This window comes from Delphinus delphis, chromosome 13 (assembly GCF_949987515.2).
Source record: "Delphinus delphis chromosome 13, mDelDel1.2, whole genome shotgun sequence".
Taxonomy (NCBI): Eukaryota; Metazoa; Chordata; class Mammalia; order Artiodactyla; family Delphinidae; genus Delphinus; species Delphinus delphis.
Window position 1 is genome coordinate 11895601 of NC_082695.1, and position 16435 is coordinate 11912035.

Genomic DNA, 16435 nt, shown 5'->3' on the forward strand with positions numbered 1-16435 from the left:
GAATAAACTAATTCAAGGGTAAAAACAGCAAGTTTGACTGATCCGGGGCTAGAGTCCGGCTGCTCGGTCTGCTCAGCATCCGTAAGTGGGAGGAGACCCGTGTCACAGACCCTCGGCCGAGCTGTGAGCGAGCGGGGCTTGCTCATTGTTCATGTGTGTTAGCCTTCCTCGAGCTTGTGTTTTTCCGTAGAGGCACTGGGTGCAGTAGAAAGAGCAGAGCCTTGGGGTCAGGCAGTGCTTCTCTGCCAGCTAGTCACATTAGTTGCGGGGAGACGGGGTTTCCCCCTGTCCACCTGAACTGAATTCCACTGTGAGTTAAAGTCACTGAAGCGACCAGTAGGATTTCAGAACCCTGCCCCGCACATCTTCATTCTTCACAGATAGCATCATAAATGAACTGTGCTGATTTGCGTCTATCACTCCAGTGCCCTCCCCGTGTCCCCTTCCCCTCTCCTGCAGCACCGAGGCCAGTCTGTCACTCAGCCTCTTGACCTCGATTGAAGCAGTTTCACATTTCTCTTTCCTCTCAATTCATGAGTGGCAGGTCGAAAATGTTTCCTGTCCGTATGTAAGAAATTGAGTCCCCCCACTCACCAAGAATGTTGGAAGCTGTTAGAGTTCACCTAGCCCGACAGACCCTCGCGTCCCCATCCTGTGCGGACCCCGGTCCCCGTGTTTCCAAAGAGTTTCTCCCGCTCACGCTGGCTCCATTTGGATGCCGGGGCCAGTCCCCAGCACGTGAAGTGACTCTGGGCGTACAGAGCGCCGACAGGGTGAGAGCCTGTGGAGTAACGGGCTGTCAGCCCACCTCGCCTCGCTGCCCTTCCTCAGGTTACATAGGTCTAAATCCCTTGCCAGGAAAAAGAAAAGGCCTAAATGAAAATATTATCTCCTAGTCTTTCTGTCTTGTCTTGAAGGTGCTTGACATCCTCCAGCACATCCAAACCCTAGACCCCGGGCAGCACGGGGCGGTGGGCTATCTGGTGCAGCACACGCTGGAGCACATTGAGCGGAAGAAGGAGGAGGTGGGCGTGGAGGTGAAGCTCCGCTCCCACGAGAAGCACAGAGACGTCTGCTATGCCATTGGGCTCATTATGAAGCATAAGAGGTGAGTGCCCCGGCGCCCGCCCCCGGCGCGGCTGCAGAGGACACAGCGCCGTGAGCCCCGCTTCTCGGAGCAGCGGGGGTGCACCTGGAGGGGACCTGACCCGATGCGGCAGCGACCGAGGCCCATCGCAGCGAGGACCGAAGGCTGAACCATATCTTTAACCTTTTTGTTTTTTAAGAAGCAACTTGCTTTCCTGACGGGGAGCTCTTCTACTGTGTGTAGTGACCCTTCTCCGTGGGGGATGGAAGCCCTGTCAGCCTCGTTCTTCCTCTCTCTTCGTCGTCCTCACTCTCTCCAGTGGTCTCGCTCTCCTTGGATCTGAGGGTGGTAGGGACTTGCTGGGTCCTGGGGTTTGGACACGGCCGATTGATGAGGCAAAATTAAACTGCCTCCAGAGCAGCTGTACCTACCTATTTACATCCCACCAGCAGGCCAGGACCTGAGAGGTTTGATCCTCGACAACTTGTGTTAGTGCCAGACCTTTAAAAATGCACTTATGTGGTAAATGGCAAATGGCATTTCATTGTGGTTTTAATTTGCATTTCCCTGGTTACCACCCAGATTGAGGTTCTTTCCCTGCATTTACTAGCCATTCAGGTTCCTCTGATTAAGTGCCTCTTCAGGTATTTTGCTTTTCATTTGAGTTGTTAGTCTTACTGATTTGCAGTTTCTTTATTCTGTGTATTAGTCTCTATATGCAGATAAGTTGCAAATATCTTTTCTCAGTTTTTGGCTAGTGTTTTCCATTCTTTTATTACATTCTTTTTTTTTTTTTAACTTTGTTGTGGAAATTTCAAGCATATGTAGGAGTAGAGAGAGGAGTATTACGAACCAGGTGATGTTCCCATGTCCAGCTTCAACAGTTATCATACAGTTTGTTTCACCCCCTCCCCCTCCTCCCTGGAGCAAATACCAGAGGTCCTTTTCCTCTGTAGCTATTTCGGTAGGTAACACTGAACGGTAAGGGCTCACTTTTTAAGAAAGACACCTTTACCATTCTGTTGTCATATCTAAGAAAATCATCAGTTCGTTAACCTCATCAAATATCTGGTGAGAGTTTGTGTTTCCTCAATTGTCCTACCATGGATGGATGGATGGATGGATGGATAGATAGATAGATAATCAGAGGGGTTTATAAAGAGAGGCAGGAGTAAAATTGATTTATCATGGAGTAAAAGCAGGTGTATCTCTAAGAATGTAAGTTTCAGAGAAACCAAGCCATTGTCTCTATATTTCATAGCTGCCATGACAGGGCCCCAGGGAGCTGATCTGCCACTGCTCTTATGTTAATTAGGTATGGCTATAACTGTGTCATCTATGGCTGGGACCCCACCTGCATGATGGGACATGAGTGGATTCGAAACATGAACGTCCACAGCCTGCCTCACGGCCATCATCAGCCTTTCTATAATGTGCTGGTGGAGGACGGGTCCTGTAGATATGCCGCCCAAGGTAAGTAGCTGGTACTGTCTGTACTTGAAGCACACATTTGAGCACTCAGATTCTGCAGGCACAGGCTGTCAGTCTGTTCAGAGTTGACAGGTGTCCCATGGCTGTTAACCTCATCAGAGCTGGTACTCAGCTAAACGTGGGTGGGTATGCATTGGTGCGGCCATACCACGAGTTACCCAGTCACCACCCCAGGGTCTCCCCCTCAGTCACCACCACAGCCAGGACCCTGTTCCAGGCTGTTGCCGACCTCTGTTTTGATTGGTCATTGCCTCTGCCAGTCAAAGTCCTGCTTCCCAGGCACTGCCATTGGCTTCCTGCAGGCAAGGAGGGTCAGCTTGTGCCCTGCTCATACTGCCTGTCTGAACTGGAGGGCACCGATTGGCACTGTTGGGGGAGCCACCCGAGCGCTGAGACTGGCAGCCGGTTAGCTGTGCTCCCCCCAGAGACGCCCCCAGTGGCCACTGTGGGAACTGCAGTTCACAGCACTGGCTCTGAGGGCACCTGGGAGAGGCAACAACAGGTAGGTGCTTGGCAGGTGTTTGGGGTCACTGCCAGCCCTGACAGGTGCTCGCCCAGGCTCTCCTCTTCTTTGTCCCTCCATTTAGTGAGATGAATTTATCGCATGCCTGCCTGTCAAGGCATTCACAGTGTTCATTTTATTAATAAAAATGCTAACATAGTGCTGCTCTGTGACAGCAGCCTTCTAATGTACATTAGCTCCATTTGAGAACTGTAGTTACCATCACCATCATCATCATCGTGCGCATTTGATACCCAGGGAAACTGAAGCGCATGGAGATGTTTAAATGTTAACTTCCGGAGCGTGCGGCCAGGCGGCCTGGCAAAGAGCCCCCATGACCACCACGCTGCCCCTTTGTGCGTCTCACCTGAAGCATCACGTTTGGCCTAAGTTGACATTGTGTTCTGGTAAATCCAGTAACAGAAATGTTGGCTGCACAAACATCTCAGAAGTACCGAAAAGACTAGAAAAAGTTTCATATTAATTATTGTTAATTCATTAGAAGCTGGGAGAGGATCGTATACAAGAGAAATTCCCTTTATTGAGACCACAGCTCACCTAACCTCCGTCAGTACAAGGGGAGTTATCAGAGGGGGCGATGTGCACCCCCGTCAGATGAAGGCACTGACAGGGATTTTATTTAACTTAAAAAGCTTTGTCAGATAAAAAAAAAATTATACTACAGATTTTAAAAATCAAGTTATTTGGAAATCGCTGAGTGATTCTCAGACTGTTTGCACCCGCCACTGATCATTCAGTGAACATTTCCCACTGCACGTCACAGGGCAAGTCACGAGCACAGAGGAAATTGTCTTGTTGTCAACACTGGGGTCCGTGTCTACACCTTCACCTTGTACACTCATCGCCCGTTACGTGGAGTTGATATCAAGACTTTGAGTATCTGATATTTGGGTTTCTAGAAACATTTATATTAACTTTAAAATGGGCTTCTTAGAGTAGGTGAAGCTGGGTATTTGGTTTTAAGGTGTTCTGAACTTGTCCAGTGTCTGCGTAGAAGATTCAGGAATTCATCCTAATCTTACCTTAGGTCAACATGAGCTGTAAGGTTTACAGTCAGAATACTGTAATGACTTTGTTTAAAAAAAAAAAAAAGAAAAATCTGCTTGTCAGTTTCACACTCTAAAATTGATTTGAAAGAATATCGCAGATAACATGACCTAAATACTTAATCATACATCTTCTAAGAATAAGGACATTTCTCTGCATTACCACAGGTACAACATTACACCCAACAAATAAAAATGATTTCATAATATCTAACATTCAATCAATATTCAAATTTCTCAATTCTCACAAGAGTAACTTTATAGGTTCGTGTTTATTCATTTTTAAATCATGATCCAGACAAGATTCAGGCACTGTGTTTAGTTATTATGTCTCTGTAGTTTCTTTTAGTAAAGAACCGTTCCTCATTTCTCATCTTTTTTTCCCTTTTTCACAAGACTGACTTTTTGAAGAGTCCGGGCTGGTTGTCCTGTAAATTGTCTAACGTTCTGCATTTGTCTTACTGTTTCTTTGTCTGTGTATTGTCTGTAAACTGGAAGTTAGGCCCGGGTTTGGTTAGATCAGGTTGCTGGTTTTGGCTGGCGCGCTTACTCTCAGGTGCTGTGTGCGTCACGTTGCATCTCGTCCAGAGACCGTGGGGTTCCGTGTCCCACTGTTAGTGAGGCAGAGTGTGGTCATTGGCTAAGATGGTGACTTGCTGTAAGGGACAGTTTTCCCTCTGAAGTTAACAGGAAATCCATGGGGTCAAACTGGGGCATCCTGGGTATACCCTGTTCCCCAGTAACCTTTATCCTTATGTTTGTCTTAGCACCCATTGGCTCTTCTTGCCTAAATCATGATGTGAGAATTGCAAAATGGTGGTTTTCTACTACGGGTATTCCCTCGAGTTCTGCAAACAAGAGCTTTGCCCTCCTTCCCCCTCTTCCTCCCCCTCTTCCTCTCTCTTTTCTCCTCCCCCACCCTCGCCTCTCTCTCCTCTCCTCCTCTCTCCCTCGCTCTCTCCCCCTCTCTCCTTCCCCTCTCCTCCCATAGATTCCTGGATTTTTTATTTAGTCAATGTGTTACAATCATTTGGAACAATTTTATTCTCAAATTAGCCCACATTTAGCCAGTGAGCGACCTGGAGAGGGTAAATTTTAAAAGCACTAATTTAAATATGTTTTTGAACATTTCTGGGTTAACATATTTGCATTAAGTTATTTTGCTTTTAAACTATTTCGTGATCTAAATTTTCAGCCTCTGGCTCCAGTGATCCTAGTAATCTGGGCAGAGCCCATTGATGAATGCTTTTCTGTTTTTTCGCTCTCCACAGAGAGTTGAAGAGTGAATTATAAACCACACACCTGCATGCCATCCTCAAATACTTTGAGTCTGCACAATTCAGTTTTCCCTCAATATGTGAACGGGCTATACAGCATCTTGCATGTTTGTAATTTTTGTTCCCACTAGGGGGCGTGCTTTAGTATTAATATTTTCTTGGTACCAGAAACTCCTGTCTCAACTTCCCTGCGTACTTCTTAGTACTGAAGAAAACGACTGTCACAGATGCTCTGAATTTAAGCCAGCTGCCCATAGTGGAAGGTCAGGAATTCAGCTGTGGTGTGAAAACCTGGCTTTTACATGTCTTCCGTGTATGATGGTAAAGCACCTGGTTGAACACTTGGGCCGTGGCGTGCCTTCACCCAGTGTCAGTTTCCTTCTCCATAATTGGTCTTCCACTTCCAAACTAAGTTTCCACCATCCCCCCCTCCCCCCCAGCACGCGCACACACAGTCTGTGGCGGTCTGCACGTGCTGGCAAGGGTGTGAGGACTCCCCGCGTCAGGGTTGCAGTGTAAATTTTCAGCCGTCTCAGAGGGCGGTTTGGCTCCCTCTTAAATTGTCAAAATCTCAAGTGCTCTTTCTCCTCTGACCTGGCACTTCTCCCCTCGGTTCCTCCACTGGAGACGCACTGACACAGGGGGCCTGTGGTCCCTTCATTATGACAGCAAAGCAGTGTCATTCATGGGACTTGTCTGTTAAGTGGGGGTATATGCAAACTTCGGGAAGCTGAGCTGCAACCTAATAAACCAGTTGCAGGTAAATGCTTACGGTATGTTTGATAGGAATAAGCACACGTAAGGCAGCACAGGATTCTCTTTGAGTGCATATAATTATATTTAGCTACTTGTGTGTATGTTCATAAAAGAAGGACTAGAAAAACTCACAGTCATAGTGGCTTCCTCTGGGGAGGGGCCGATAGGCGCCCCCAGAGGACTCATGGGTACTGTTTCCAGACTTCTACAGGAATGTATTCGTGTATTTTGGGGTAGCTGAAATTTTTAGATAAAATAAGCAGACACATTTCTCTGAAAATTTTAGGGGAATCAAATTCTTCCCAAGATTTTTCCAGGACTTTTAAGTAGTCCCTGTTTAATATTTTGCTCTTTATTAAGTTTTGTATCACTTAGATTTCTTATTCCTCTTCAAAATTTTTTTAAACTTATTTAGTGGATTGGGAATTATTTTCCCCTCATAATACTTAGTTGTCAACTAAAGTGTTTTATTTTTTCCTAAAAAAGTTTCCTTTATGAGTACATTTTTCTTGTTTTGCTGGGAGTCCAGGTAGATAAACACTGAATTCAGTCCATGTTCCTGGCTAACAGCCAAGAGCGGGGCTGTGAGCTCCCTCATAGACTGTCACTACCCCTTTCCTGGCTTCCCCAGCGTTCTCTCCGTACTCTTCATGCCTCTTTGTTTGGGACCCACGTTCAGAATTCTCTGCAGCAGCTGCCCAGTCGTGCTGTCCTTACAGACACGTGATCATGACCTGAGTGTGACCTTTCTGCCCTCCTACCAACACTCAGGTGCCAAGCATTAGCTGACACCAAGCTGCTGCTTAAGGATACATAGAGAGAAAAAGAGAGGGAGAGAGGTGATGCGGAAACATGTGTCTGGCTTTCTTCAGAGCAGGCTCTGGGCACATTTTGGTTCAGACAGCTATGTGTTGGGGGGTGTCCTGTGCATTGATTTAGAGGCACCCTGGCCCCTGCCCACACAATGCCGGCAGCAGCCCCCAGTCATGACAACCAGAAATGTCTTCAGACGTTGCCGAGCATCCTGTCAGAAGCAGAATGGCCCCCGGATGAGGGCCAAACAGACTTTTATCTCTCGGGGGTAATCCCAGGTTCTTTGCCCTCCGTCGAACATCTCTGGGGCAAGAACAGCCGACGGGAAGGCAGTTGGCCGGGTTCAGGCCCCAGGCCGTGGTTGCGTCCCCCTGTGCCTCCCCAAGGCAGGTATGCCCGTGACTCATCGCTCTCTGGGAGAGGGGGCAAGACGGCGGATTTTCTCAGCCAGTGGCATTTTAAAGCATCCAACTTTCTGGTTTTTTTGTTTTTCAACATTTGTTGAAAATAAATGGAAGGAAGGAAGTAAAACCATCCCCAGAGCTCTGGTGGTAACAGTAGGGAGAGGTCAGAGCTCAGAGAGCACCGTCCCCACAGCCTGCCTTCTGAGGCAGCCGTGGCCCGCCCCTCTGGTCTATCCCAGCCCCTCCTCCCTGACCTCTGCTGGCGGGACAGTGCACGGGGACGCTTCTCTTCAGCTGCTTCCCTAGCCCTGGAACTGGGCCGTCTGGGTTTGAGCCCCGGCTGAATCCTTGGGCAGGGTCCTCACTCCTGCTGCTGTCAGCTCGGCCGCAAGAGGGCGTGTGACCAGAGCTCTTCGTGGAGCCTTGTGAGCTGGAGGCTGTGCACGTCCCGCGGTGCCTGGCGCGCTGTACGTGCCCAGCTTAAAGGAGTTCACGTAAAATGTGTAGCTGTATGTGCATGTCACGTAGCAACGCAGGTATGTGGCCTTCCTGGCTTTTTATAAGTGATAATGTGTTTTTCCTCCCACTTCCCCCATCGCGTCTTGAAAACAGGTTGCTCGTTTTCCTGGCTGTCTAGGATTTTGCTGAATTAATGTGCCGTCATTTATTTACACAGTGACCTGCAGTTGGACATTTAGATTGTTGCTACATTTTTTGCTCTCCTAAGCGATGCTGAGGTAATGTCTGAACGTTCATCTTTGCTCGTGATTGGTATGTGATGTCCATAAAGGTGTTGTTTTCTCAAACTGATACATCCCCAATTGTAGTCTGAATAAACAGCCTAAAACAGCTACAAGCACAAAAGTTCTTTAAATCCTCCCATCTTGTAAAAAAGTTACAGATTGGATTACAAAGTCTTTCCCCCTCTCTTGAAAGACAAACATCTGTTACAGGCAGGCTTCCGAAAGGCGCTTGTGTTCATCCTGTGTACTCTGGGTGGAGGGCACTGAAGGTCCTGAACAAGCGTTTCAGGATGTTTAACGAGCTGTTGAAGAGATAACCTGCTGCACCGTTGGTGTTAGTTAGCCCATCAGCTAGGCTCGCGCAGAGACTCCCTGAATTGATTTTGGCAATAGGCGCTAAGTACGGTTCATACGGATCTGGGACACAGTCAGAGCGGGGAGGCCTGCCTGGGCAGCTCCTTTCTGGTCCAGGACATGGAGGGTGGGGGTGGCCTTTCCTGACTGGGGGCCACACGCAATCTAGGACCAGGGCTCTATGGCCAGTGAGGAAGGGCCCACGAGACACTGTCCTTTCCTTGGTCCCATGGAGGAGCCGTTTTTCAAATAGCCTGGGGAGGGAGAGGCCATCTGAGAGGATTTCAGGCTTTAAAATACCTGGTATAATACCAGGTATTATCACCCCTTTTTTTCTCATTCCGTTTTAAAGGAGTCTTATTTTCTATTGCTTTCTCTAGTGGCAAAACGGGGAACACGGAAGGGAGGTAATGTGGTTTTCCTAAGAGATGATAGAGGTGCCACAGCCCATATCCCTGTAGGGTCTAGAGGTACGAGCCATTTTTCATTCCTCCTCTCGGACCCCAAGCCAGCCCTGTGAGCCGGGTCCTCGCCCTTGGAAACACTGAAGGGTGCTGGGGTGGTGGGAGGGCGGTTCCCAGTAGCAGACTGGGAGGAGGAGGACGACAGGGAGAGACGTGCGAGCGCTGCTCAGGCGGCTTCAGCAGCTTCACCGCTGGCAAGAACCGAGCAGGCTAGGCCACCCTCGGCCCACACGTGTGGCTTTGTGTCGGATCAGGTCAGAGAAGCCTGCTGAGCCCCTAGTGTGCGGACCCCGAGGGACTGCTGGAGTTTTGCTCTGAGAGAAGGAAAACACTTGTGTTCCTTGCGGAGCTGGAGGAGGACCCCGAGCTCCCTCCCTCCATCCTCCAGTGGCCTCGCCGTGCCGCCTCTTCCTGTTTCCTCCTCCGACTTCTATAAACGTCTGTCTTTTCTTCCCCCCCCTCAAAAATGCACTCAGAACGGGTGATAGGAGGGTCTCTGGATAAAAGATGCTGCAGACATCAGCTTTAATGAGAATATCCGTGTGCCTCTCTGCCAACAGAGAACTTGGAGTACAACGTGGAGCCTCAGGAGATCTCACACCCTGACGTCGGACGCTATTTCTCCGAGTTCACGGGCACTCACTACATCCCGAACGCAGAGCTAGAAATCCGGTACCCAGAGGATCTGGAGTCTGTCTATGAAACGGTGCAGAATATTTACAGTGCAAAGAAAGAGAATGTGGAGTAAAGTCTAGGGGGACATTGTACCTTTGCTGCTGCTGCTATTTTCCAAGAGAACAGGATTCCGGACGGAGATGTCTCCACGGATCCCTCTGGATTCACACCACCGGGAAAGCCACTTAACAAGTAGTGCTGATTGCCTCCTACTAAGTTTAAATCACGTGTGCTCTCCTCCAGCTGCAAAGACAATGTTGCTCTCCGCCTACACTAGTGATTCATTGAAAGGCACTGTGTTCAGTGGCATGGCTTGTATGCTTGTCCTGTGGTGACAGTTCGTGACATGCTGTCTTCATGACGTCTCACAGTCGACACTCTTATAACCGTTCTTTTTCTTCACTTCCCATTGTGTCTGTCTACATCGTCTCAGAACGTTTCATTTGCTGGACAGATGGGGTTGTCCGTTTGCAGTCATTTCTCTCTGATTTCTCTGTGGAATATGTGCACTCCTCAGTCAGGATCATCTGTCTTTTTACCCTGAATTTAGTGCCGATCCAGGGCTGAAGCTCTAGGTGATCTTGGCAGCATCTTAGCTCTGGAGTCGTTAACAAACTAATGGTAATCAGAAGCATTGGAATTTATTTTTTTCTAATTCTTGAAACAGATTTCAGGCATTTATCCTTTTCTTTATTTGAATTGAGAGAATGACACAGTTTTGCCTTCCGGATTCGTCTCTTGGATTTACGCTCATATCTCTACGAATTATTAGTTTTCTATTTTATTACATAAAATTCTTTGAGAAAATGCATAATTAATAATAGCCTTTGTGAATGGGGTTTTCCACATTCATCTGCTCTTCCTCCCTTTAAAATAAGTGGGGTTTTTTAAAAAATCTACTCCAGTATTGTAAGTAGATCTTAAATCAGTGATGAGTTTTCTTTGTAGTAGGAAGTACAATCTGCTGTTAAAATGTCTGCTTTTAGAAACCGTACTCCGTGGTCTCCAAAGGCCTGAAAATGAGGTTTCACTTTTATAACCAGAAAAAAGAAGAGATAATGAAACTTAGAAATTAAAAAGGAAAGGGGAGTTTTCGTGCTCCCTGTCCTTCCTTAGAATCACTTCAGGACCTTTTTGAATGTGGCGGGGTAGAAATAAACGGAATATTTCCAATTTTAAGAGCGTGTGCCCTGTGGGAAAGGAGACGTGAGTGTGGCCCGTGTTCTCGAGTTACCGTTGCTGTGAAAGCACCGGGAGGAAGTCTGTGCTCAAGCCGCTGGGGAGTCCGGCTGCATAGCCAGGCTCTGCTGGCACCTGTCCTTTCCATGTTCGTGGTACCTGAGCGTGAAGGTACCGAGTCTTAACTCGGCTCCGGACTCCCACCGTTCTCGACCTGTCCCTTCTCCAGCGGGCTGACCTTGTAGTTAACCAGTAGCAGCTAACTTCTGGAGTTAGGACCTAGTTACTTTACTCTAAGTTTAAAAGATTCCAGTTGCTCTAGTGAATGAGACTTTCGGGGGCTGTGATCCAGCCACGCCTCGCTGCCTGTCTGACCATTTGCATGCAGTATTGTCACACCATGTTTGATGACTGCCTCTCGTTTACCCTTTGGAAACCCTGGGTTGACCAAGGTTTGGGGAAGCCACCTGAGACCACTTACTAGCAAGTGACAGCTATTGAGCAGTTATGGGAAAGAGATGGGGATTTGGCTAGCCAGCCCCCATCAGCTCCGGTCCAGGACCCGTGTTCCTCATCTGTCCAATCCAAAGTCAGATGATCTGGACTTGCATTTGAAATTGTGACCACTCACAACACCCGGCCCGTCTGAGGCTGGGGGGTTTACACTACTCTCATTTAAAGGTGAAAGTTAGATGCTGTGGCATTAATATTAATGAGCTGCATTACTAAGAATCCGTGGCGCATGCTGAGAGTTACAATTGTTGGTTTTCTGGTTTGATTTCCTTTTTTCTTAGAGTAACATCGAAGCCAAGAAAGACGGTTTTACCTTTACTGACCCCCTGTAAATATGTATCTAGACTGTTTCTAAAAGTGTTTCTTCATGAATGCTTCATTTGGCTCCAGGAAGCCTGTATCACCTGTGTGAGTTGGTCTTTGGGCACTTTATATTTTTCTAAAAATGTGTTTTGGATCCTGTACTCTAATAAATCATAAGTTTCTTTTTAAAATTTTTCGAAACGTTATCTCCACTTTAAAAACCCCTGTTATAAAAGTAGAACTTTCACAATGTTGAAATATTAAATATTTGGATATAGTAACTTCTTTTCTCTTCAAATGAATGCCAAGAATTTTTTGTACAATGATTAATAAATGGAACTTATCCAGAGAAACCACACAAATGGCCTGCCGGGTTTCGTTCCAGAACAGAAAGCCCAGCCGTGACAACAGCAGAATCTCTCTCAGTTCTCATTCTGATTGAAATATGCAAAAATTGGCTCTACTGAATTTCTCTTTACATCAGTGAGCGGACAGAGCACCTTTATATTATGATTTCCCTGCCAAACGTTAATTTTTCGAGCTGGCTAGTCATCTTGAGAGTGTCCGGTTGTAACGCAAAGATTGCAGCCTTTTGATTATGTCGAGTTACGTGTTGTAAAGTGAGAGTTGCAGTGAGAGTTGGTGTGTCGTTAATGCTGACCCGATAGCTGCACGCACGCGGCGTTTTCCACAGCGTCCCGCTGAGCGCCGCTCCCCGGCGCTGTCACACGTGTGCTGTCACACACGACACGGAAAGGGATGGTCACAGCTGAGCCGTCACCAGTTTCGTGCACTGCGGTGTTTCTCAGAGCCTTTCACATGCTATTGTACTTTGTGACTTTCCAGGAGGGGAGTGTAGTGGTGTCTTCCCAACTTCTAAGGCCCTAGAACTTTCCTCCCCCAGCACACCTGCATGTGCACAGCATCCCCGAGGCCCAGGGTTTGCAGAGCTGCTTTGGGAAACAGTCTCAGCGAGACGTCAGTTATGCCCAAACCTAGTCCGCGTCACCAGCAGACCAGTCTTGCGAAGCGTCTCATTTGAAAACATGATCCATCTAATCGGATTTTGAAAGGCTGGCTTCGTGGTGTCTCTGTCCGAGCCTCGTAATAGCTCTCCGTCAGAAGTGCGTTTACATTGCAAAGTCATGTTATTTCAAAAACCAGCATCAATACTCTTGCTCAATCAGTTTTACATTTTCTAATATCCACTTAAAGTCTCGTTCTACGTTTAAAACGTCTGAGTCTTTCTTAAGGTATTAAACCGAGTCACGCTTTCATGTCCTGGACTCTCATCCGCTACCACCAGGCCCCTTTGCTGTAAAGGGGGGGACATGTCTTTCCCTTCGTTCACGTTCCAAGGGAGTGAAGTTGGATTGCCAGCAGCCTTTTCATGCTAAAGCGTCTTGTGGCCATAATAATCAAGCTGTAGCTCTTCATGGTTTTTGTTTGATTTTTGGAGGGAAGGAGAGACTGTTCACCTAGAAGGAATGCAGAATTTGGCTCTGTGACAGTCTGGTTTTGGAGACATTAACAGCTGTACTGCAGGTATTACCTTGCGTTGCGTGCTCACTTTAAGCCAGGCACCAGCCTCAACTGCTTATAATCCTCACGGCAACCCTGCAAGACGCGGGCCGGGCGGTGAATGTGTTTGCAGGCCGTGTAAGGTCTCTGTCACGTATTCTTCTTCGGTTTGAAAAATGTAAAAAACATTCTTAGCTAGAGGGCTGTGAAGAAACAGTCCACAGGCTGGATGGGGCCGGCTGGCCCGTGGGCTGCAGTCCGCTGACCCCTGCTGAGGTGTAGGCCCGCCTAGTTCCCTGAACGGACTGCTCGCAGGTGGGGAGCCTGGCTGTGAACCCAGGGACCTGACCTCTGAGCCCCAGCTCCCCACACCCAGACTGCCGACAACCTCAGCAACTACCTCGCAAGTGTCTTTACCCTTTGCCTGGCTGCAACCTTAACTTCTCGCGTTTCAGTTCTGAAAATTTATAGAGTCTTGGGAGAAAAGAACATTCCTTTGGTGACTAAAACTTATGTGCAATTACAGAAGAAATGTATTACGGCCATTTAGCAATGATTGTATTAGGGTAATGTTAGTTCTGTAATAAATAGACCCGAAAATGTATGATGTCTTGAACACAGAAGAATTTTCTTGTTCACGTAACACAGGGCAGGGGAGTGGGCTGGCGGGCGGCCCTCATGCAGTCACCTGGAGACCCAGGCCCAGCGGGTGTGGCTTCCCAGAGCACCGTGGGCCACCTGCTGTGCAGCAGGAGGGCGGGAGCGTGGAGGGACGTGTGTGGAGGGGTCTGGGGCTGGGGGCAGCGCTCCCCACTTCCCCTCACCTTCCTCCAGGGAGGCCAGGGTGGAGGAGAGGGGGCAGAGGGGGTCAGGCGGTGTGCCTTTCTCCTGCAGGGCACGCTCCCTCCCAGGGAGCCAGCGTCTGAAGTCAGGCTGGCGGGGCTTCCAGGCACCAGGCTGTGGGCAGCTCAGTCCAGAAACGTCTTGCTGGCTCCTGCCACAGCACGACCACCAGCAGCGGGGGTCCCTGCAGGCCACGCTGCCACCGCAACCGGTTCTCCCCGCAACAGATAGCCTTGGCGGGTCAGGGGGGCGTGGAGACCTCACAGGGGTGAGCCGCACCCGTAGGTACTTCTGCCTCAGTAGCCGGAACTGAAGTCACCGGCTCGCACCCTAACTCCAGAGGAGGCTGGGCGGTGGCCTCCTGTGTGCCAGGTGGGGAAAGTGAAAGGTTTGGGGTCCCCGCCTTGTCTGTGCCTCTCACCCACTTCCTGCCCAGCTGGGCCGTCCTCCCCATCAGTCCATAATCCCCCTCCCAGTTCCCACTCACTGGTGAGGCAGGGAAATGCAATGAAAACTCCCACTTGGAAAAAGAACGAGACACACAGTAGGCCCTGGGCGCTGGCTGATGAAATACTGCGGGGCAGGTGGGCGTCGTGAAGCCGCCTCCCTGTGGGGCATGGGGGAGGTTGAGTGTGCTCTGTGGGAGGGACTCCCTTGTCCACTGCTCCTCGCCCCCCATCCGGCCCTCTAGGGCCCGTTCTGGCCTCCTCACAAGTGGGTGCTGCGGGTGCACCCTCCCTGCAAGCTGTGTAGCTTTCACAGCGCCAATCCAAGACTTTGTTTCATTTTTCAAGCTTCTGATCCCTCTGGCAACAATTCCCTCAAAAACTTAGCAGGCTACTACCTGCACAGGTAATCATACCCAGAGTTCTTTTCCGGAACTCCCAAGTCCACTTTATTTCCTAGCTTCTCTGCCCGGTGCGTGTCCCTTCCTGACCTAGTGGCGGCCGCCTGACTCTGCTATTAGTCAAAGCCAAGTCTCGCTGTTGAACGGGCAAGTGTCTAAGGGGCCTTCGTTGCTCAAACTATTTCCATCCTTGTCTCTTGCTGTGGTGTCCAGAAGCAGTGCCTTTCCCAACTTAGGAAGCCTGGCATTTCTGACTCTGCTGTTTTAGTTCTAAACCAGCACGTTTTTGCCTGAGCGTCCCTGTCTCAGGTATCTTGTTATCAGCTGCTGCAAAGAGCAGCCGGTACCCTGTATTCTGTATCTTTGACAGCTTCTAGACTCGCTACAGTGCCCGAGGCGCCACCTTGCAAATCATAAGCAGCAATTTAACCAAGTATAACCCCAGACACCCTTCAACCTCCTAGCCACCCGCCTGCTAAGCTGACACCGTAGAGTTTAGGGTTTGTCACAGCAGTTCTTGCAGGGGTGGTTGTTTCGTTTTGGGGGTTTTTTTTGGTTTGGTTTTTAAGTTCAAAGTGGGCTGATTTTTCCATAGGAAGCGCCATTTCCTGTTTCGCTGTGCAAAAAACAAACAAAACAAAAACTGGGGACAGTGATGTCAGTGTCTTCTGGGGAGTAGAAGGAGCTAAAGCAGGTTGTTTCCTGAACTTAGGAAAAGAAGTTTTACAGAATAAAGAAAAATGTGGAGGGGAGAACCAGTTCGTTCTAGACTCCTTGTGTGGCTAGATCGAATTTCCATCTACTTCTCTTAAAATGACAGAATTCTTTTTTTTTTTTTTTTTGAGAGAAGTAGAAAAGAATAGCTTTATTGCTTTGCCAGGCAAAGGGGGCCACAGTGGGCTCCTGCCCCAAAACACTATGTGAAAATGACAGAATTCTTAATGGAAATGTTCTTATTGAAGTCGTTGAATCTGGGGAAAATTAAGAGAGCACTTTGAATGAGAGTTTTGAGTTTCTCCTATTTCTAGAACACCATCTTCTCAGGGTTGTGGAAATCTTTCATAATCTACCGTCACAATGTGCTGATGGTCTGTCCTGGCTGTTCCCGTGCAGAAGGCTTTTCCCACAGTATCTTTTACCTGTCTCCACCCCGGTCCTTCTCAGCCTTTTTTCCAGTAACACCCCCCCCCCACTCCAGGACCCTTTTAAGATAATTTTTTCCTAAGAGCCCTCACCCCATGAAATTGTTTTGATCTTTTTTTTAATTGAGGTGAAATTCATAGAACATAAAATTCATCATTTTAAAGTGTACAGTCAGTGGCATTTAGCGCGTTCACAATACTGGGCAACCACCGCCTTTATCTAGATGAAAACGTTTTACTGCCCCCAAATAAAACTCTGTCCCCATGAAGCAGGAAGCAGTCGCTCCTCATTTCAAGCCTCCCCCCACCCCCGTCCCAGTCTGCTTTCTGTCTCTATGGGTTTGTCTATTCTAGACATTTCATGTAAAGGGAATCATACAATATATGGCATTTGGGGACTGGCAGCTTTCACTTAGCATCATGTTTTCAAGGTCCATTCACTTTGTAGTATGAA

The 16435-nt window shown here is 48.4% G+C and overlaps 1 protein-coding gene across 4 annotated transcripts in view; it reads left to right on the forward strand.

Moving 5' to 3' along the window:
- The window catches only part of FBXO21 (F-box protein 21), a 36978-nt gene extending 25069 nt beyond the window's left edge, over nucleotides 1–11909 (forward strand). The window contains exons 10-13 of one of the 4 annotated variants that reach the window (XM_060028093.1): nucleotides 897–1108; nucleotides 2403–2560; nucleotides 8875–8964; nucleotides 9519–11909. In XM_060028093.1, coding sequence (XP_059884076.1) covers nucleotides 897–1108; nucleotides 2403–2560; nucleotides 8875–8964; nucleotides 9519–9706 — 648 coding nt within the window. In that variant the 3' untranslated portion in view covers nucleotides 9707–11909. The remainder of the gene's footprint in view (nucleotides 1–896; nucleotides 1109–2402; nucleotides 2561–8874; nucleotides 8965–9518) is intronic. The other 3 variants (XM_060028094.1, XM_060028095.1, XM_060028096.1) reach the window with 3 other exon arrangements.
- The last annotated feature ends 4526 nt before the right edge of the window (nucleotides 11910–16435 follow it).